The following is a 20670-nucleotide window of genomic DNA, read 5'->3' as shown; positions in this document are numbered from 1 at the left end:
GGCCCGGCACCCAGGGCGGCGGCGATACGGGCTGTTTCTTTAAAAATAGAGCAAACAGAGGCCTGCATCGGAGCAGACAAGAACCAGGTTGCCTCAAGGTCATCCATCGCACTACCCTACGTAGGGTCCGTTTACCCTGCAGCATCTGAAGGCGCCTCCTAATTCAACAGTCCAGGCCTTTCCGAGCACGCGACACAACACCCCTAAATTCCTTCCGAACAGCCAGGCGGGAAGGACAGGACAGGCCGTCTGCAAAAAACCACTGAACAGCCCAAACCACTTACCTGTCACGTTGTCTGAAGATGCTCTCCTCGGCCCAGTGAGGGCCACCCTGTGGGTCTCTGAAGAGCACATGACCTGCCTCCAGGGGGGCCGCACCTCCCACCTCACCTTGCTCCCACCCGGCCGGCCACTTCTGCAGGTGACCTGACCTTGAGAGGCACACACGGCGTCGGGCGCCTGGGGACAGCAGGGGACGGGCCGGCCTGCACGGTCCAGCTGGCCAAGCCGCGGCCTCCCCCACTCTAGGCTGCTGTGAATTCTGGCTGGCCTGCTGTTCCGTCCATCTGGTCAACCCACTACCCCTCTAAACCTTCAAAGTCTACAGAGCTCAGGCTGTCAGCTGGCACCCGGTAGGGGGCTTCTGTGTCCCCTGATGTCTACACTCCATGTGCTACCACAAGCCATACTCCACCAGCTTGCTGGAGAGTGGGGGCGTCCTGCGTTCGGGGCACCCCCGTGTCCTTGTGAAGGGCGTGGTGGTCTCAGGTCTGCGGCCACTGCCACCAGCACATGCACCGACTCAGGCAGCCTCTTTGACCTTTATGGAGGGTTTCCAAAGCTGACGGGCCCGGGGGAGATGCTCAAGGGCTGCTGGGGGTCCAGGAGCCTCCCAGGGGTTAGGAAGAGGCCGAGCACATCTCTAGGGAGCAGCGGAGGCTCCAGGGCAGCCTTCCAAGCCCTAAAGACTCATGAGAGGGGAAAGACAGTCCAGATTCGCCCCTTGCTGTACACAGAATGCCGAGACACACAGTTCAGGAAGTTCTCCAAAGCCACGGAGCAGCTGCGGGGAGTCGGCTCCCCTGACCCCCGCTGCCCTGGTCCGCTGTAGGGGACACGGCTGCCGGCCACACAAGGCCCTCTTCCCTCCTTGGACAGCGCGCCCCTTCCTAGAACTGACCTCCATCCAAGCACTTTTGGAAGTTGTGAAACACCCAGAAGGAATCTGGGTTGGCATTTGCATTTTCCGTCCAGGCAGGGTCTCTGCCAAAAATACCACCGAACACTGGCCCTGTGGAGCCAGCAGAAAGGCTACGACCAGAGGGGAGAGCGCTTCTGTGGGGCCCACGGTCCTTCTGAGACCACCTTGAAAACCCCCGCACTGGGGCCCAGCGACGCTCGTGGCCCGAGCAGGATACCTCCAGAGGGAGGGCCGCCTTTGGGGGTGTCAGCGGCTGCCCCCCACCTAAGCGACCTCCCTCTCCTGACCACACACGGGCTCCAGGACCATTGAGCCAGGCCCAGACCATCAGGGAAATGTAAACCACGAGGTGCCCCTCTCTGTCCCCGCTCATCTGAGAAGTGCGGGCTGCTCTTAGGGGGCCAGCTGACCCGGGCAGCCCGGCAGGAGGCCCTCGGCATGGACGTGCCTGGGGCATCTGTGGCAGCGCGGCCACCAGGCACGTTTTACGAGCTGCCCCTGGCTGCTCCTGCCGGGAGGTGGGCCCCCATCTGAGGGGCTTTCCCGGGAGCAGAGAGTCCTGCTCTGGGAGAGTCCATCCATCTCTGAGGTTCTGCCGAGATTGCAGCCTTAGCACCTAAGATCCAGACGGGAAGCTCGGGGGGTTTAAGACATGAGCTCATTAAAGACACATTTCCGGGAAGAGAGCGGGCACAGCGGACGGGGGCTGCCAGGCAGCTACGAGGCCCTCTGGTGTTTTCGGAGTCGCGTCATGCAAGCCGCAGGATAAAATAAGCCTGGGAAATGTGACATTCGAATGCTCTCTCCTACCCAGCCTCCTGCCCCCGGCGGCTCAGCTCACCCGGCTTTATAAATAGATGGAACACGAGATAAATGGCCGCGATCAATCACCCTGCACGACAGAGCTCACCTCCCAGCCGAAGTCCACCTCCTTCAGCGCGGCCCGGGGCGCCACCATGTACGGGCCAAACCGCTCCCCGACCTCCATCTTCTTCTTGGCCCAGATCCCCAGGCCGGCCCCGGGGATGGAGGACTCACGGAGCTCGAAGTCTGGTGGGATGGGGATGTCCTCAGGAATGTAGACGGGGGCCTCGTAGGGCGAGCCTTCCTTGGGGGTGAAGTCCTCGCTGGTGGGGAAAGGGGACGGCGGCCCCATGGGGATGGGGGACATGATGCTGTCCTCGGTCTCGTCCTCGGCGCTCTCACCAGCCAGGAGGTCGGGGTCCGGCCCGTACATGTTATTTACAATGTCGCCGTCACCTGGAGGAGACAAGGCAGTGTCAGGCTCTGCAGCTCGGCTTCCCAGGGCTCAAGGCTTGGGGACCACCTGGGACGTGGGACAGAACAGCACCAAGGGCGCCAGAGGCCCAGGGGTCGCCCGGCCGCCACCCCTGCCTGGGAGGCACGACCTCTGCTAGGGGCTCCCAGGGGACTGTTCCAGCAGCGTCTTGGGGAGCAACGCAGACCCCTGGGGGGCTCCCCGAGGCCCCGGTGGCAGCCCGAGGACACGCTGGCCTGTTCTGCGTTAGGACAGGAGGGAAAGAGGTGCCCACACTCCACAGGTCGGGGGCGGCGGGGGAAGCCGACACACCAGACACCCAACCCGGGGCTGATGGTGAGGCACTCCTTCTGGAACCGCTTTGTGTCTGCAGCCTCGGAAATTAGGGAACGGGGGCAAGTCCCAAGTTCTTGGGAGGACTCAGAATTTGGGTTACTGTGAAATTTACCCCAATACCTGGGCTGCTCTGGGCAGCTCAGTGGGGCTGGCTGGGCCCTGGGGAGAGTCCCTGGAAGTTCCCGATGAGCTCATGACAGATTCGGACAGAGGCCTGCTGAGGTCATGAGTGTGGGACCCGTGGGGTGGCAGGTCATGGGACCGAGCAAAAGGGTCCCCAGCTTGTCTGTCTGCTGTGGGCCTTTCTTCGGGGTCCAGCCCAAGAGTCAGTTGGCGCCAAAACAGTGCCACCTAGAAGTTCACCCGAGGGTGGCCGAGGCACAGAAAAGATAAGAAAGAGTGGGCGGGGGAGAGACAGGGCAAGCAAGCAGGTCCAACAGCCAGGGAATCAGCTTCACTCCTCGGTATCGACCCGAGAGTGGAAAACAGGGAGGCCGATGGGTGAGGAGGCCCAGCAGGGTTAACCCACAGCCCCCCAAGGGAGGAGCAGCCTCCAAGTGTCCATCAACAGATGAGGGATCAACGCATGGCCCGTCACACAACAGAATATTTATATTAGTATAGAAAAGAGAATAGGATCACTGACACAGGCTGCAACACGGGTGAGCCTTGCAAACAACCCTCAGAGTGAAGGAGGCCGAACACAAAAGGCCACATGTCCTACGACTTCATTTATGTGAAACGTCCGGAAAAAGCAAATCCACAGAGACAGAATCCATGTTGGGGGGGAAACCGAGAGTGACCGACTGCCTGGCCTGTGGTCTCCTTTGGGGGATCTGGAACCAGATGGAGGGGGCGACTGCACACCCTGGTGACTGTGCCCCGTGTCCCTGAATTGTGCACTTTAAAAATGGTTCCTTTTTGTATGCTGTGAGTTTCACTCAATAAAATTAAAGAAGTCGGAGGAGAGTGAGAGGAGGAGAAGGGAGGCCCGGGGGTGGGAGGCGCGCGGGCGGACTGCTCGTGGCTCGGAGCCTGCTGACCTCTGATCTAGATGCTTCTGTCCAAGTCCCTCCTTCTGGGACTTGAAAACCTTAGAAAGTGACCCAAACGCTGTGGTCACTTTGGCCCTCGTCTCGCGGCCCCCTCCCTGCTCCTGAAAGGGTCGTCTCCAGGGAGAAGGGAACTTTTCAGTATGAGTAAAACGACCTCAGATCCAACGGAGAAGTAACAAAATGTTTTCTTTCAGAAGAAACCAAAGTCTTAAAAAAAAGGGGGGGTGGATAACACTTATTTAATTTAGCAGTATTCACAGAAGTAATTATTATGTTTTATGTGGCCAACGGTTCCTTTTTAATTGACTCGTAGGATCCTTTCAACAATGCAACAACAGAACGGCAGCTGTTGCTCCCCCATCCTGGGGACCCGAGGCTGTTTAGGTTTGAAAGAACACCCCGACCCTTCCTGGGGCCACGCGCGCACCAAGGTGTATTGCGGGGATAATTAACACGCCACCTTATCATGTGACCTGGTGACTGCACAGAGCTCCCAGCACACTCAGGTAGGACCCCGCAGCGCGCTCCCTGACCCCTCCAGGGTCTGATGCCTTTGCTTCCGGGCCGGTGAGGAGTCCAGCTCTGTTCGTGTGAGGGCTCTGGGCAGAGAGCGGGGACATGTCCCCGTCCCATGCATATCCATCTCAGGGCTCTTATTGTTTTTATGGGTTGTTTTTCGTTTTGTTGTGTTTTGTTTTCTGTCTGTTTGAATTCGACTTCCCAAAACTCCTCACCTTCTGGAGGAAAATCAACGCTTGAAGGGCATGTTTGATTTACTGGCCAAGCAAACAGCTTAGGAGAGAAAGGTGGTGTTTCCTGCTGATTAAAGGAAGGCTGTGCATCGCCCACCTCCCACCCACCGCAGTCACCAAGGTTAAGTGATTGCCCAGAGCCGCCAGGAAAGCCCAGGTCTCGTTCGGCTGCCCCACTGCTGGTGGGGAGGGGGGCCTCTGTTTTCAGACGTGGCCGAGAGGAGGCCTAAGGGTGCGCAGAAAACATCTGGAGAAAAGGAGGCGCGCTGAGCAGCCCCCCAGGCCCTGCAAGAAGCAGGAAGCAGCTCGGATGCTGCTGGAGCCCTTGCAGGACCAGCACAAACTGTCCCCCCGGCCCTGGGTGCCCGAGCAGCTGGGAGCCTGGATGGAAAGCGCGTCCTCCCTCGGCCCAGTGCCCCAGCCGGACTGCCCTCGGGACGGGTGGCCCAGCAGGAGCCCCTCAGCCCCGGGCTGGCGGGCATTTCCAGGGAGGGGGCATCATTGCCCCCGGTCCCCGCCCCCTGCCACCCAGGCCTGTGACCACTGTCACATTCCCAGCCAGTGCTCTCTGGAAGGGCGGAAGGCAGTGCCAGGAACATGAGCTTTTTATGACCTTGGGAATCTAGGCTGTGCCATGGCATGTTATTTACTCATGAGGCGACCGAGGTCCTTCACTGGGGTTTTGTGGTAGTTTCAGGCTCAGGGTTCGTGACTGAGTCTGTCATCCCCAAAATGTCTCCTGGGAGATCCACCCAAATAGTAAAAACAGGGAGGAGAGAGGAGGGGAAGGTGCAGGCAGCGACAGGAGGAGGAGGAGAGGCACGGGGCGACCCTGAGCCGCGGCCACTGCAGTCAGGCCACAGGGCACCCGCCGCCGGGGCCGGGTCCCAGCCAGGGCGGCAGGCTCTTGGCGGGTTCATGCCGAAAGCCCGCTGGAGGCTTGTCTGCCCTCTCTCACCCAGATCCCTAAAGCCGCCCCTCCACCCTCAGAGAGCCCCATCCAAACATCAAACCCACAGCCAGGATTTCGGGGTCTGGAGAGAGAGAAGGCCCCCAGTGAGCACCACTGTGCCCGACTGGCCGGGGGCAGAGGGTCCCTCCAGGCCCGTCCGTGGGGCTGGCAGCCCTGCCGTGGCTAAACGAGCAGTGTCTCGGGAGGGGGGACATAAAGACCCCCGGCCCTTCCCTGAAGCTGCAGCTCCTGGTTGCTTGTAACCCTGGAATCAGGCCGATTTAAGCCTTGATCTGCAGCCGGGGGAGTGTGAGGCGGGCTTCTCTGAGTCACTGTGTGTTTTGCTCTGCTGCCTCCTTTATTGTGTGGCGGGGTTTGTAGGAGAAGCCCTCAAACCACGCAGGGCACGGGGAAGGCCGTGGGCCGCCGCCAGGAGCCGGGAGTGAGTGGGTGGGTGTGTGGAAGAGGATGCGTGCATGCATGTGTGTACACGTGAGCGTGTGTGAGTGCGCGCACGTGTGTGTGCAGTGTGTATGTAAAGAGGGGGCAACGGATCCTGACAACAGGCTCGAGGCGACCTCAGCCAGTCCCCTGCCTCCGCACGGCCCTGTAGGTGGCGGGACATGGCTGCCTCTGCCCGGAGACCCCCAAGAGGAAGGGAGGAAAACGCCCCGTGGGGGGGCCGCCCTTCCACCTCCACCAGGGGGGCGGCCAGGAGGGTCTCTGGGGGCTGTCGTACTGTAGCCTGCAGAGAGGTCAGGTGTCAGGGTGGACAGAACACCATGTGCTTCTCGGAAGACTGGCCGTCATTGGAAGAAGATGCTTCAGCGTTCCTTCCTAAAAACACCTGCACGCAGCCTCCTGGGCCAGCCCTGTCCTGGGGCGCAGACCCCAACCTCTGACCTGGCAGGCTGCCCATCGACACCCCCCTGGTCCAGGTGGAGCGTCCCATTTGGGGCGGAGGTGCTACACGTCACCCCACAGACACCAGGGCAGAGGCACCAGGAACAGGGGACGGTGTGCTTGGAAGAAGCCGTCTGGGCCCAGAGGCGAGCTCAGCCTGAGGACGGCTGGGCCTCACCCCACAAACGCCTCAGAGCTTCCTCCCCTGCACCCCCAGCACGTGCTCTGAGACCCTCTTTTCCTCCCCGGAAAGAGAAACACGCTCCATGCAAACCAAACACACAGGAGCGCCTTGGGGTAAAACTGAAAATGCATCCAGGTCTGGGTCTCCTTCCCGGTTCAGTTGTGTCTCACCCTCATCACTGGGTTTAGAAACGTAAGTGGGTGTGTGAATGTCACAAGAAGGCAAAGTGGCTGCAGAGGCTCCTGCGGGGTGACACGTGGCCTGGGGGCCCAGCCTGCAGGACGAGGCAGCTTGACCTGTGGGCCCGAGCACCCCCTTCCCCCAGCAATAGCCTATGCAGCAATCATCTCGGGGTCGGTAGGTCAAAAGCAAATTACCCTCAGCCAACTTGATGCTGACTCTGGATGGCGGGGGGGGACTACTACCTCCCAACAGGGCAGAAGATATCCTTACACGAGTGGGAAAAGAGGGACCCCTGGACCCCCATGAGCCGAGCTGCCCAGGAAGGGGACTTGCGGCACCACTGTCACACCCATGCTGGTGGCTGTGCTGGACCTGGAACTCGGTTTGCTGAAGGAGCTCTGACGGGGAGGACAGTCCACGGCGGAGTCCACCCAGGTGCCGAGAGGTCACCTCACTGTCTGCCCTCGGCCTTGGCCTGCTCGCCGTGGACCTGGGATGCTCGGCCCTGCCCAGTGAGGACTCGTGGGCCAGATGGCCGCCTGCTTCCGGGCTGCCGCCTGAGGTCCTCCCTGCCCTCTGCAGCCGGCCCAGTCACTCCACAGACCCCAGCCCCGGAGGCTCTGCCACCTTCTCAGGCCTCAGAGCCAATGGAACCGCTTCCTGTGTCCATCCCCAGAGGAGGACCAGGCAGCCTGGCCTGGGCCGGCCCCTCCACTATCAGCTGGCCACCCTGGAAGTGGCTGGGCTCCCGGAGCTGACCCCTTCTCCATGTAAATTAGAATAAACGCACCCGCCCTGGGCAGTGACGGTGACACTTGCGAGAGTGGTATGATGGCCAGGCCCTGGCTCAGGTCTCCGTTGGCTCCCCCGAAGCTGCTGGCCGCCCACATCTCTTTCCAAGATCACGTTTGGGGCTGAAGTTTGTTACAGACCTCCTCCTCAGTCAAGGACATGCCCAGGTCGGGTCAGGCCCCCTCGTACATTTTGTGAGCCACCCCCTTCCTGGAGCCCCAGGAGGCCCAGCACAGGCCCTGGGCCGGGAGGCCCCTTGGCCGTGCTGCATCCTGTGACCTCTGAACCACAGAATCCATAGCCTCACCTCTCGGAGGAGTGGGGTTCTCGTGGGAGACCTGCCTGCCTGGCAAAGACGTAAGCCGGGTCCCACAGCGCTGACTCAAGGACACACGGGGACTGGGCACCAAGGGACACTTCTCGAGTCAGACAGAGTGAGGTGGACGCTAAGCTGAACTGAGCTGGAAGCTGATCTCAGGTGTGGCCCCTTGTCTGAAGGAGCCCAGGTGCGTTTAGGAGATAATGACAGATCCCAAATGCCCCTGGAGACAGGACCATACGGCGTGGCGTCCAGCTGGGGGTCAGGCCAAGGTTCAGCAAGCTCCACATCCAGAGCTGCCCATGGGACACAGACCAGCTGGGGCGGCCCCCAGAGCATTGCCCAGAAGGACAAGTCCAGTCTGAAAGGCAAGTCACTGGCAGAGGTCGGGGGGGTCCTCTGAGCATCCACACTGCCCGCTGACAGCCAGAGCAGGGCAGCCACGGTGCAAACGTGCAGGCTCCTGACAGGAGCCAGCTGAGCGGGCAGGGCCTGGGGGTTTGAGAAGCAAGACGGACTCAGCCTGGATGTTGGGGGGCGTTCTGCCCCTCTAGCTCAGGGGTTCTCAGAGCAGGGTCCCCAGACCAGTGGCACTGGCATCCCCCTGGCGCTTCTAGAGATGCAGCTCCTGGGCTCCACCCAGACCTGCCTGACCTGAACCTGAGGGGGGCTGGAGCAGCCAAGTGTGAGAACCACTGTGGGAGCTCAGCAAGGGGGAGGGGCAGCCGGGTCTGAAGTGCCCCGAGGATCAGAGTGCATCCGGGGGCATGGGACTCAGCACAAGGGGAGCAAGCCGCCTTAAACCTTCCAGGAGCTTCTCCCTGGCAATCTGGACCAGCACCCAACTACACGGCCCCGTTTCATTCATCCCTGACCTGTTGCAAGTAGCCGAAAATGTGCCACTCAGCAGGAGAAAAGTGACCGTCACCGCATCTCCGGTAACCCTGCCTTGTCTGCACCTCAGACTGTTTTCCATCAGAAGCACTTGGAGGAAGAAGTCTTTGTTAAAGGAGCCACATCCCGGCAGAGCTCGGCCCCGGCCTGGTTCATTCCACCCACCGCACACCCCGCCCAGGCTGGACAGGAAGGTGGGGTTTGCCAAGGGCTTCCCAAGGACATAGTGAAAGCCTACCCTTGCCCGGCTTGCAGAGCAGCCTCCAAAGGGTCAGCCGCATACATGAGCTGCTTACTTTTATTCACGAGTTTTTTGGGGTGAAAGGGGACAAGAGCTGCAACAGCATGTCCAAGTGTTCCCCCTTTCCTGGTGTCGCTGGCAGGGACAGGACCCACAGGCCGTGCGGGACACACTCCGCTGTATCTCAGTGAGTTGGGCTGGGCCAGGCCTCTCCGGCCTTTTCAACGGAAGCCTCCTACACAGAGGCCACCAGACACGGGGCCGAGGACCTTCAGGAAGTGCCCTCTCCAGGATCTGTGGGGGCCCAGGTCTGAAGTCCCTGTGGTATCAATCAACAGCAAGGACCCCAGACCATGGCCTCTCCCAGGGAGAGGCAGGCTGGGGCATGGGCACCCTCCATCCCACGGCCAGCTCCAGTTTTGAATGTCCAGGTAGTAATCAGTTTCACCAGGCCTGTCAATGCAGTGTTTAAAACTTACTGTTCAAAAAAAATTTTTCTTAAGAATTAAAGTTAGTGTTCAGTTCAACTTATGAAAGGAATATGGTGGTCGAGGCGAAGCCGGGTGGAGAACAGACAATCCACCCGGTCACAGACCTGAGACCTTGGGCAGCACATCCCTGGTTGGCCACACGCCCATGCAATTCGAGGACCATCCCGGAGAGACTACGAAAGCAACCTGGGGACCCCAGGTGGGCCTGGTCAGAACACTGTCTGCCTTGATTCTGCCCGCCTGTGTGCGACAGGTGCTGACAGGGCTCAGGGAGCACGCAGCCAGCACCGCGGTTACTCTAATTCCAGCCACGCCCCAGAGAGGAGGCAGAGATGTGACTCCACCTGTCTTGTACATCGTGGAAGGGATGCTCGGGGAGTGAGGACTTCCTCAAGGCCACACAGTTAGTCAGGGCCAAGCTGGGAGCGTTTAGACAGTCCTGATCGAAAGCCCTCAGACCCCGTATCACACAGCTCCAGTGCTCCCACCCCTGTGAGAAAGCACCTTAAAGAGTGCCCAGCCTTTAGTGATGGCCTTCCTCGTGTCCACAGAAGATACATAGGAAATGAATGGGTAAATTTATGGGTGGACGGTTGGGTCGATGGATGGGTAGATGAGGGGATAAGTGGATGGACAGATGGATAGATGGATGAATTCAGGAATAAATACATGGATGAATGGAGGGGAGGGGGGGATGGAAAGATGAGTAAGAAGATGGATAAATGGGTAGATGGATGGTAGATAGATAAATGGTGGATGGATTGATGGATTGTGGAATTGTGGTCAATGGATGGTGGATGGATGGATGGGTGGTGGATGGGTAGTGTCATAATGGTGGCTGGTGGTTGGTGGATGGATAGATGGTGATAGAATAATAGTGGATGGATGGTGGATGAACGAATGGTGGATGGGTGGATGGATACTGGGATGAATGGTGGATCAGTGGATAGGTGGTTGGTGGATAGATTGATTAATGGGTAGATAGTGGATGGATGGGTGTATAGTGGATGGATGGATGGATAAATGGATGGGGGCGAGGACAATCTTGAGGGCAATTTCTAATGACGTAGATGGAAAGCAGGAATCCTCACCACCCAGCCCCCGACTCTTCTTCCCTGAGATGAAGCCCCATTAACAGGAGGCTCAAGTCTGAGTGGTTAATCTGAAGACAATACCTGGACTTGCTAGGCCCAGACCCCACCTCTTGGAAGAGGGCTGGACGTCTCTGCTGCTCATTCAGGGCTTCCCTCCCTCCACCCACGCAGGGTGGCATGACTGGTCCAGCAATGTAGGGGTCGGGGGGCACATCTGCGATGCCGGGGTTCAGCCGCAGGCCTGCCCGGCCCTCTCACCTTCCACCGGAACCTTTTCGGAGAAACAAGATGGGCCTTTGGTTCCCATCCTCTGACTTTTACTTCTTGAAGCAAGCAGAGAGGAGTGCTGTGTACTGTGCCCCTCAGAGACCCCCCAAACTTCTTCCCCAGAGCCTATAAGTCCCCGTGGTCTGTGACTGTCACGAGGACCATCTCAGCTGCGGCTGGGGTGGGAGAGGAGGGATAGAGGGATGAGCGCACTCAGGTGAGCCGGGTCTGGGGGAGCCGCCGGCTCAGGTGGTGAAATAAGATGCCCTGATTTCTAGTCAGGATTTCGGTGTAGCCACCTTCCCGTCCAGCACAACAGGCGAGGGGAAGCCCCCTCCTCGGTGGGAGGGTCCTCGGGCCACAGCCGCACTTCCAGAAACGGTTTGCTAGAAAGAGAAACCTGGGAATTGACAGGGTCAGTCTTGCTATTGTTCTCGAGCTTTTAATCAACCGCAGCCACCACGGCGACCCCTCCCCCAGCCCTGGACCTTGGCTTTAAGACGGGAACTAAGAGTCCCCATTCCAGGAATGCCCCTGCCCAGGGCTGCGGCCACCAGGGGTCTCACCGCCTGCCCGAGCTGCCCAGGGCTGTGGCCGCCGCGGGCACCTTGGCTCCTGGCCTCCCCCACGCCTATCACCGCTGAGCTAAGCCCAGAGCAGAGCGCGGCTGTTATTAATGCGGCAGATTAATAGCACTGGCAAAAGACGTTCCTGCAAACATGCTAAATATTAATAACAGTCGGTGGCCGTTTATATTCCCAAACCCACTCCTGGGACCTTGCCTGCAGGGACCGGAGGCAACGAGCCCCAGCTGCCGGGCTAATGGAGCTGTATTGTCATCAGGGCCCGGAGAGACCGGGAAGGCGCAGGGCCTGGGGTCTCACCGCCGTGTCCCAGCCACTCCTGCGAGGGCCCGAGGTACGGACACCTTCCCCCAAAAGATGCAAGCTTCCCCCTCCTCTCCCCGTCCTGACAAGATGGCAACCACTTTCCTGGCTACTGCCACACACGTGCACTTCTTTTGTCTCAAGCCCTGAGCGGGCGGTGGCAGGTCCAGGCCTCTGACTTGGCTGACTACTTCACCGGCCCCCAAGACGTCATGGCTTGAATTGTGCCCCCAAAAGAGATGTACTGGTGTTCGAACCCCCGGTACCTGTGGATGTGACCTGATTTGGAAATAAGATCTCTGCTGGCGTGACCAAGTTCAGATGAGGTCATTAAGGTGGCCCTGACCCAATGGCTGGTGTCCTGATAAGAAGAGGGGATAGAATCACACAGAGAGACACCCAGGGAAGACGGCCACGTGGTGACCAAGGCCTCCAAAGGGGAGACGGTAAACGTCTGCCGTTTGAAGCCCCCAGTTGAGGGCACTTTGTTACAGACACGAAGGCGCAGGCACAATGCACAAGGCTGGAGGGCCCTGACCAGCCACAGTACGTGGCCCCGGGGCCGCCGTCACCTCTCACAGGGTCCCCCAACAGAAGCCCCCCGCCTGCCCCTCTGTTCTTAGTCTACCCGTAGCACCGAGTAGCAGGTCACCGTCTACCCATTTTGCAGACGAAGACACTGAAGCCCAGAGGGTAAAGCAGCACGCGAGGCCCTTGCGCCATTCCCCACACGAGTCTCCAGCCGCTGGCTGGCCACTGCCAAGCTCGGCGGACCTCAAGGTCAGATTCACCTCCCGGGGTCAGCCCCGCACGTCTGGGAGAAACAGAGGTGGTACAGAGGTGAATCCAGAAGGGGACCCAGAGGAGCTGCTCCTGCCGCCCTCCCCTCTCACACGTGAGGTCAGCGGGTGGGCCCTGGGCGAGCGTCACACCCACCCCACGCCCCTGGGGCCCCTGCGCCCTCCTCAGCATCCTGTTGGCAGCCTGGCCCCCATGCCGTGGGACTGCCTCTGAGACAGCTCCGGGAGCCCGCTGCCCTCGGAGGCCCCACCCCAGACCCCCACGGCCCAGCCGAGTGGCCACGGGGCTGTGAGGGGCTCTGCCGGCAGCCCAGACCACCTGGCCTTCCTTAAAGCCGGCGCATGATTCTAAGATGATTATTTCTCCACGCAATGCTCGGGGGACTCCGGCTCCGGCGTGCCTATTTCAGGCCCCGCATCCACTATTTCCTCCCCGCCTCCGTTGCCCCGGGCAGGCTCTGAATGACTGCGATGCCACTGTAATTTTGATCAAGGCTTGTTCCCGGTCAAAAGCCTCTTTGTTTCAGAGAGATGTGATTTGGCCTTTTTTCTTCCTCTCCTTTATTCCTTGGTTAATATACCACTTCCCTGAGCCCCGGGGGCAGCGAGGTAGCCCACGGATTGCTCAAATCTCATGTTTTTCTTCTAAATCACCGCCGACTCTCCCTGGCCCCTGTGCTAAGCACCGTGTGAGCTGGCGGCTCAAGCAGGGGGTGTCCCCTAACCCGTCACCTCCGAACTGTTAATGCACCAGAGGGGCCCCGGGCCCCAAGACGCCCCCAAATATCAAGGGAGGTAGGCTCTACACACCAACTCTGTAACCTCACATCTGGCAACACCACAGTGTGCTCCTGTAAAAATTGAAATAAAAGACGCATAGCATAACATTTACCGCCTTATTTATAAGTGCACAGCTCAGTGGCATTAAGCACATGCGCACTGTTGTGCAAACATCACCTCCGTCATCTCCAGAACCTCCTCATCTACCCAGACTGACACTCTGCCCCCATGAAACACTCACTGCCCACCCCCTCCCCTAGCCCCGGCCCCACCCTCCTACTTTCTGTCTCTGTGAGTGTGACTCCTCCAGAGACGTCACAGAAGCGGGATCACATGGAATTTGTCCTTTTGTGTCTGGTTTATTTCACTCGACATCATGTCCTCAGGGTCCATCCACGTTGGAGCAGGTGTCAGAATCTCCTCCCTTTTTAAGGCTGAATAATATTCTGTCGTATGGATGGACCACATTTTGTTTCTCCATCGTCTGACGATGGACACTTGGGTTGCTTCCACCTTTTTGGAGATGGTGAGTGATGCTGCCGCGAACATGGATACACAAGGGTCTGTTTGAGTCCACAGTGCTTTGAGAATCACCGTAGCCCACAGGAGAGCAGGTTCTTACAGGCTGTTCGCCCAAAGTGAAACCAGCTTCTGTCCGTCAGCCCCTCGCCTAGATCCTGGGCTCTCCCTCCCTCGCTGTCCTGGCTGATTCTCAGGTGCCATAAACACAGACAGGCTCTCCTTCCAATATGTTTACAGATGTTCTCTGGACCTCAGCCCCCACCCCCATAAAAGACGGGTACATCCAACCTGCCCAGAGGTTCAAGGTACCAGCGCACCCCGACGTGGGGACACTGTCATCGCACGGTCGCCAGGGGCCCCACGCTGGACAGGGCGCACCAGCTGCCGGCAGGGCCCCCGGCATAGCTGGACTCCTTCTTCCTCCAGTACCTCTCTGTGCCCCGCGGTGCCTGAACGCACTCCTCAGGAAAAGGGGACCCCGTTCTGCTGGACAGCACAGCCTTGGAGGCTCCCCAGTGAATGGGGCTGTGCTCTCTGGGTCTGGGGGGCTGCTCTGGGATTTGGGGTTTGTGGAGGTCCTCATCCAAGCTGGGCTTCAGAGGCAGCTCCTCCGCTGGAGGGTCCCCGGGCCCCTCCCCTGCTCAGCCAGGTTTTCTGGGGCCTCGAGGGCCAAGGGCTGTGGAGTCCTGGACCCTCCAGATGGAGGAAGGGAGGAGGGACCCAGAAGGGACGTGGCTCATGTGCTGAGGGCAGCACGTGGCCAGGACGGGCGTGGAGAAGGGATCCCAGCAGCCACAGGCACGCTGAGGGGTGGGCCGGGGTGGGGACAGTCCCCTGGTCCTAGTCAGCCACCTCTGCTGGGGGTTTGGGGGGATGAGGCCGAGGTCCCGGCCCTGAGGCAGGAGCGTGCACCTGGCGGCGAGCATCCTCCGCTGTGTTTCCCTAGCCTGCGTGGCCCCGCCGAGGAGGAATGGGTCGAGGACGAGCCAGCACCCCGGCCACGCCACCACACTATTTATAGACACATTTATCTCCTTAGTTCCCACTGACCCAGCCTCTGCGGCTCCATTCACAGGCCCCGCAAGCAGACAAGTGTTGCCCGAAACAGAAACAGCTGAAGAGAGCGGTCCAGGGGTGTCTCCCTCTGCCCCCCTGGGGTGCCCGTGGGCTGGGGTGCCCGTGGGCGTGCAGGTGGGAGGGGCCAGGCTCTGGGCAGGGTGGGTGGGGAGGACACGGCCCTGCTTGGAGATGCCATCAGCCGGATGCCTGGGAGGCAGAACCCTTTCCCCCTGGGCTTCTGCTCCGCAGCCTCTGCTGCCATCGGAGCAGGCTTGGCGCTCCCAGCAGCTCGGGGTGCTCAAAATGAGAGCCGGGCCGGAGGAGGGGGCCACCGTGTCCATTCGCCTGCAGCCCTGGAGATGGCGTGGCTGGTGGCGGGCAAGGGTTCCCTCCCTTGAGGCCAGCTGGCTCCCTGACCTACGCTCCCTGCCCCCACCCACCAGGGGTGGGGGGACCCTTAGGCTGAGCCCCTCGGAGGTCAGGACTGGGGGCTCAGGGCTTCTCAGCTCCCCCATGGAAAGTGGTGCCTTGTTGGGCCTCAGCTCTCAGGGGGCCGCGAAGACCCTCCCTTTGTCTCCGCCCTGCCCAGGCACCTGCCCCCAATCCCCTCTGCTCTCCTCTCTCAGCTGCCCAGACAGTAAGGGGCTGCAGACGGGAGGGACGAGGGGTCAGCCGGGGGTGCCCCGTCCTCCGGGCCACAGAGCCAGCGGCAGCCACAGCGCCCCTCTGGCAGCCTCACCCCTTGCAGACCCCCGGGGGGGGCTGCCCACTTCCACACACACACACACACACTCCCACCCCAGACCAGTCTCTAGCTTCGGCCGCCGCCTACACCCACCCTGGCCCTCTGGCTACTTTCTGCCCTAATCAAGACATTGATGGTTTTAACCATCAAATAAAGTGCTTGACTCCACCGAGCCCAGCCCCCAGCTCAGCAGCTCTGCGGCTTCAGTTAGCAGGCCAGTGGCGAGAAAAAAAAGAAAGAAAAAAATTCATTAATTTTTATTAACAGGGAGAGCCATTTGTTCCCTGTGACAATATTTGACTTGTCGAAATGATTTTCACCTCTGCCATGAGGTGGGCGCTCCGCACATACATCACCCGATTACTCGGAGCACGCTGGCCGCAGTCATTAGGCAGTGAATTAACGACAACCCCACCACTATTAATCACCCTGACAAAGGCGTGAGCTCGCTGCTGACCCGAGCGCGGCTGGCCCGGGACCTGCAGCCCGAGCAGAGGCCCGTGCAGCTCCGGGCGGCCCCAGAGGCTGGAGCAGGTACCAGGCCCTTCCGTGCCCGCCCCCCGGCATACTGACAAGAGCTTGGGGGGGGCCAAGAACCGGGGTTTTCTTCCTTGGGGACAGTGTTGTTTTACTGTCACCCTCCTCGTCCAGGTGGTGACCACCATCCACGTGCCTGCCGGGAAATTCACACCCGAGACTTGATCCCCGAGACACAGCCCAGCATTGAGGTCCATCATTACCCCCATTTTATGGATCAGGAAACTGAGGCACTGAGAAGCCAGGACCTGCCCACGGGGTGGCACTGGGACTGAAATCCGGGTCTGATGAGCTGCGGCCTCTGCTCTGGCTCTGACCCCCATGACAAGGTCTCTGATGCCCCCAAGACAGCTGCTGCTGGAGGTGGCATCAGGGAAGCTAGTGGGGGTTTTCTTTGGTTCCTGATAAGCTTTACAAGAACATTTTCAGATTGCACATGCTCAGAATGGCGGGGCTAACTGGGCAAACCTTAGAAATCTGATGTTCATGAAGTTTATTGGCTCCTAAGGTCCCAAACTATGGTTTTTTTGGAAAAGGATGAGCAGAAAAGTCTCAGGTAGTACAGGAGATGCCCCATTTAGATGAGGGAAAAATGAGGCTGGGAGGGACCTGAACAGGTGGGGCTGGGAGACCCCAAGGCAGGGACATTGCAGACCGGTTCTGGGGATTTCCGTCTCACGAGAACAGCTCAGCTCTGGGCTGTAGACCCACCGGCAGCAGCCTTGAGTTCCCCTGAAACGGTCCCATTGCAGGTCCTTGAACCTGAGGCGTCGGCCCCCAGGGAGGAGGATGAGCAGACAGTCTGGGCAGCACCCCGGGCTCTGCGTTAGCTAGACGACACGCCCGCCTTCGTAGCTTCTCTGCAGAGGGGAGCGATAGGCCCACCTGTCAGAGTCCTGGTGGGACCAGTGACGTGACATCTGAAGAGCACGTGACAAGGGCCGGGCAGGTGGCAGGTGGCCCGGGAAACACTGCCCCTCCCCTCACTCCCTGACACCACTTCAACCAGTTTCGCACATTAATCCAAGTAATCATCTCTACATCTTAAACCAATGTCTTCCCATTAGCCCAGCCGTCAGCTCTGTATTTCAGTCTGGTCTGAACCAGAGTTTGAAAGCCCGGGGGCGAGGTGGGGGGGGCGGGGAGGAGGGACTAACTCCCGACCCATGTGTCTTCTTTCTCTGGACTTCTCATTTTTTATGCTTCAGCAAATTTCCTAAGTTTCCTCATTAGCGACTAATTCACAAGTCTCAACAATCTTTCCACCTGTTCCTTTCAGCGTGGTGCTTGCGAGATGGGAAATAGCCCCTTGCTCACTTGTGTGACGCTGGGGCCGCTTCCCAGCAGACATGGGGGTGGGGCCGGGCGGTTCCACGGAGGCGCAGAGGGACCGAAGAGGTGGCACCTTCTGTGCCTCCATCGGATCCCCAGGGGACCCCTTGGTGACAAGCACCGGCCCCAGCTCCCTCTGCCTCGGGGCCTCTCCCTAAACTCGCCTGCCCCGCAGCCCGTGGCCCGAGCTCCTGGGGCACCGGGAGCAGCCCACGGGCAGCTGGCTCCGGATGGGGTGTTTCTCAGGAATCCCTGTCTCGTAAGGGTGAGTGGAGGCTGCATGCAGAACGGAGGCCCGGGGCTCTGGGTGAGTATCCTCCTTATTTTTCTCTTGACAGTATTCTTGGAACACTGCCTCCTCAAGCTTGCTGCTGGTAGCAGTAGTCACGTAGTGTAGACCAGCACCGACTGGGCCCTCTAATGTGCCCTCAGCTCCTTCCGAGGCGGCAGGCAGGAGAGGCAGATGGAGCGCTGGTGAGACGGTGTCCGACCCTACTTACTGCATCCGGCTGTGTGTTCCCGGACAGGTGCCTGCAGGTCTCTGGGCCTCGTGGCAGCATCTAGACAGCACAGTAACACCGGTGCCTGCTTCTTAGGGCTGCCCTGAGAGTGAAATGAGCTGACACAGGCAGGGGGGCTTCTGAGCACGCTGGATACCAGAACAGTTGGCCTGGTGAGCGTCCCACTCCACAGATGAGACCTGAGGTCACTCAGACAGGCCAAGAACCTGGCCCGGGGTGACCTCACGCATCTACCTGCCTCCAGCCGACCCTCGGGGAGGCTCCGCCCAGCGCCCACCACCAGCAGGGCCCCTGGTCCCTGGCAACGCACAGGGGTTTCCATGGCATCAGCACTTTCTGTTCTAAGGAGAAGCCACAGGCCACTAGTGACACACTCTCACAGAGCTGTATCCCCCCGCGAAGGCCCCCCTTAATAGGACCCTGAGCCCAGTGTCAGCTGGTACATTTGAACTGGGCCCACCGCGGGCCTGGGGACTCACTGTCCTTTTAAGAATTACCAAAAACACACTTAGAAAGCCGCATAATGGCCCATCGCACCTGGAGTGGACCCCAGGGCATCTGCAAAGTAACCCCCGTAATGTCTGCCACCAGCCACACCGGGAGGGCAGACTGTCTGGCTTCTCAGCAGAGTTCTCTGGGAGCTGTTTCTCGTTACTTGCTTGCATCAATTTGATTTTCTCTGCTAAGTGGAAGGCTGTGGAAAAAGCTGGGTTTGGAAATCCATGATTTCCTGGCAGTTAATGAATTTCAGCCAAACGGAAAGCAAGGTGAGGCTCCATTGTAGCCTCAGATCCAGACACAGGAAGGACCAGGGGCTAAGAGGAGGCTCCATCCTGCCATTCTGCCCCCCCTCAAAAGCCCACAGAAGCCCCTCTCCAAGGCGCTTCTTAACTTGCATTTTGCTGAGTGTTCAACATACCTGTGGTGCAGCCACAGGGAAAGGAAGCTGGGTCCACATTCCCGAGTCCAGGTGAGTCCCCATCCCTGAGTCCAGGTGAGTCCATCCCTGAGTCCAGGTGAGCCTATCCCTGAGTCCAGGTGAGCCCATCCCTGAGTCCACATGAGCCCCCATCCCTGGATCCAGGTGAGCCCATCCCCGAGTCCAGGTGAGTCCATCCCCGAGTCCAGGTGAGCCCATCCCCGAGTCCAGGTGAGCCCGTCCCCGAGTCCAGGTGAGTCCGTCCCTGAGTCCAGGTGAGCCCACCCCTGAGTCCAGGTGAGCCCATCCCTGAGTCCAGGTGAGTCCACCCCTGAGTCCAGGTGAGCCCACCCCTGAGTCCAGGTGAGCCCATCCCTGAGTCCAGGTGAGTCCATCTCTGAGTCCAGGTGAGCCCATCCCCGAGTCCAGGTGAGCCCATCCCCGAGTCCAGGTGAGCCCACCCCCGAGTCTAGGTGAGCCCCCAACCCCGAGTCCAGGTGAGCCCCCATCCCCGAGTCCAGGTGAGCCCATCCCCGAGTCCAGGTGAGCCCCCATCCCCGAGTCCAGGTGAGCCCACCCCCGAGTCCAGGTGAGCCCACCCCTGAGTCCAGGTGAGCCCGTCCCTGAGTCCAGGTGAGCCCACCCCTGAGTCCAGGTGAGTCTGTCCCTGAGTCTAGGTGAGCCCGTCCCTGAGTCCAGGTGAGCCCATCCCTGAGTCCAGGTGAGCCCCATCCCTGAGTCTAGGTGAGCCCCATCCCTGAGTCTAGGTGAGCACCCACCCCTGAGTTAAGGGAAGCCCAGGTGAACCCCTAAGCCCAAATGAGCCCAGCCTCTGAGCCAGGGGGGTGGTCACCCCAAGAGATTACCTGCCTGTGATCAAGTCTTCTTGGGAAAGGGCTGAGCAGAGGTGGAGCTTGGAGCTTCTGCCACCAACCCCAGCCTGAGCCATGTCTGAGCGTTTCCTCGTGTGCTGGGCCACCTCGCAGAGGCATGACCTTTCCCCGCAGTGTCACAGATACGGGGGCTGGCGGGAGGTGTCTGGAGGGCAGAGATCCCCCCCATTGCACGGCTGGGGAGCAGGCCTGTGGTCCAAAATACCAGGGGGGGAGAGCAGGTCCGTCAGGGTTCCCTGTGCCCCGGCCCACCCGACTGACCCCCGTGGGATCTGGGCAGCCCACTGGAGGCTCAAGGCAGTCCCACAGCCCATTTCCCAGTAGCCCCCAACACGGCGTCTTCCCTGGAATTGCTTCCCCGCATCTTCTCCTGTCAACACGGCTAGGCCTGCACAGGGCGCCACTGACACAGGGCCATGACCTCATTTCTCTTGCAGGTCACCTCGCTCACCCCCGCCCCGTCCAGGCCACCCGCTGCCACCAGCACTTAGCTAGCAATTCCTCACACTTCCAATCCATCCTTTCCAGACACACTTAGCCGACTACACGGCCGAAAAGTTTTCTGTCCGATCAGCAGATTGCGTCGTGGCCAGAGGGAGGCCGAGGGCAGGTTTCCAATTTGAAGAGCGAAAGCCTTTCGCTCACACGGCGCAGCGGCTGCGGCTCCGATGCCCTAACCCGAGAGGCCCCGACGGCCTGCGTGCGTGAAAACCATTCTGGGAAGCTGCCGGC

The 20670-nt window shown here is 59.9% G+C and overlaps 1 protein-coding gene across 3 annotated transcripts in view; it reads right to left on the bottom strand.

The window, feature by feature from the left end:
• The window catches only part of PRDM16 (PR/SET domain 16), a gene marked incomplete at both ends in the record, with an annotated part of 321800 nt that overhangs the window by 212626 nt on the left and 88504 nt on the right, over positions 1 to 20670 (bottom strand). For all 3 annotated transcript variants that reach the window (XM_079696337.1, XM_079696339.1, XM_079696338.1), the window contains one exon: positions 2112 to 2461. In XM_079696337.1, the coding sequence (XP_079552463.1) occupies positions 2112 to 2461 (350 nt within the window). The remainder of the gene's footprint in view (positions 1 to 2111; positions 2462 to 20670) is intronic.

This window comes from Hyperoodon ampullatus (assembly GCF_949752795.1).
Source record: "Hyperoodon ampullatus genome assembly, chromosome: 2".
Taxonomy (NCBI): Eukaryota; Metazoa; Chordata; class Mammalia; order Artiodactyla; family Ziphiidae; genus Hyperoodon; species Hyperoodon ampullatus.
The sequence above is the reverse complement of the archived record's forward strand: the minus strand, read 5'-3'. Positions and strand labels throughout refer to the sequence as shown.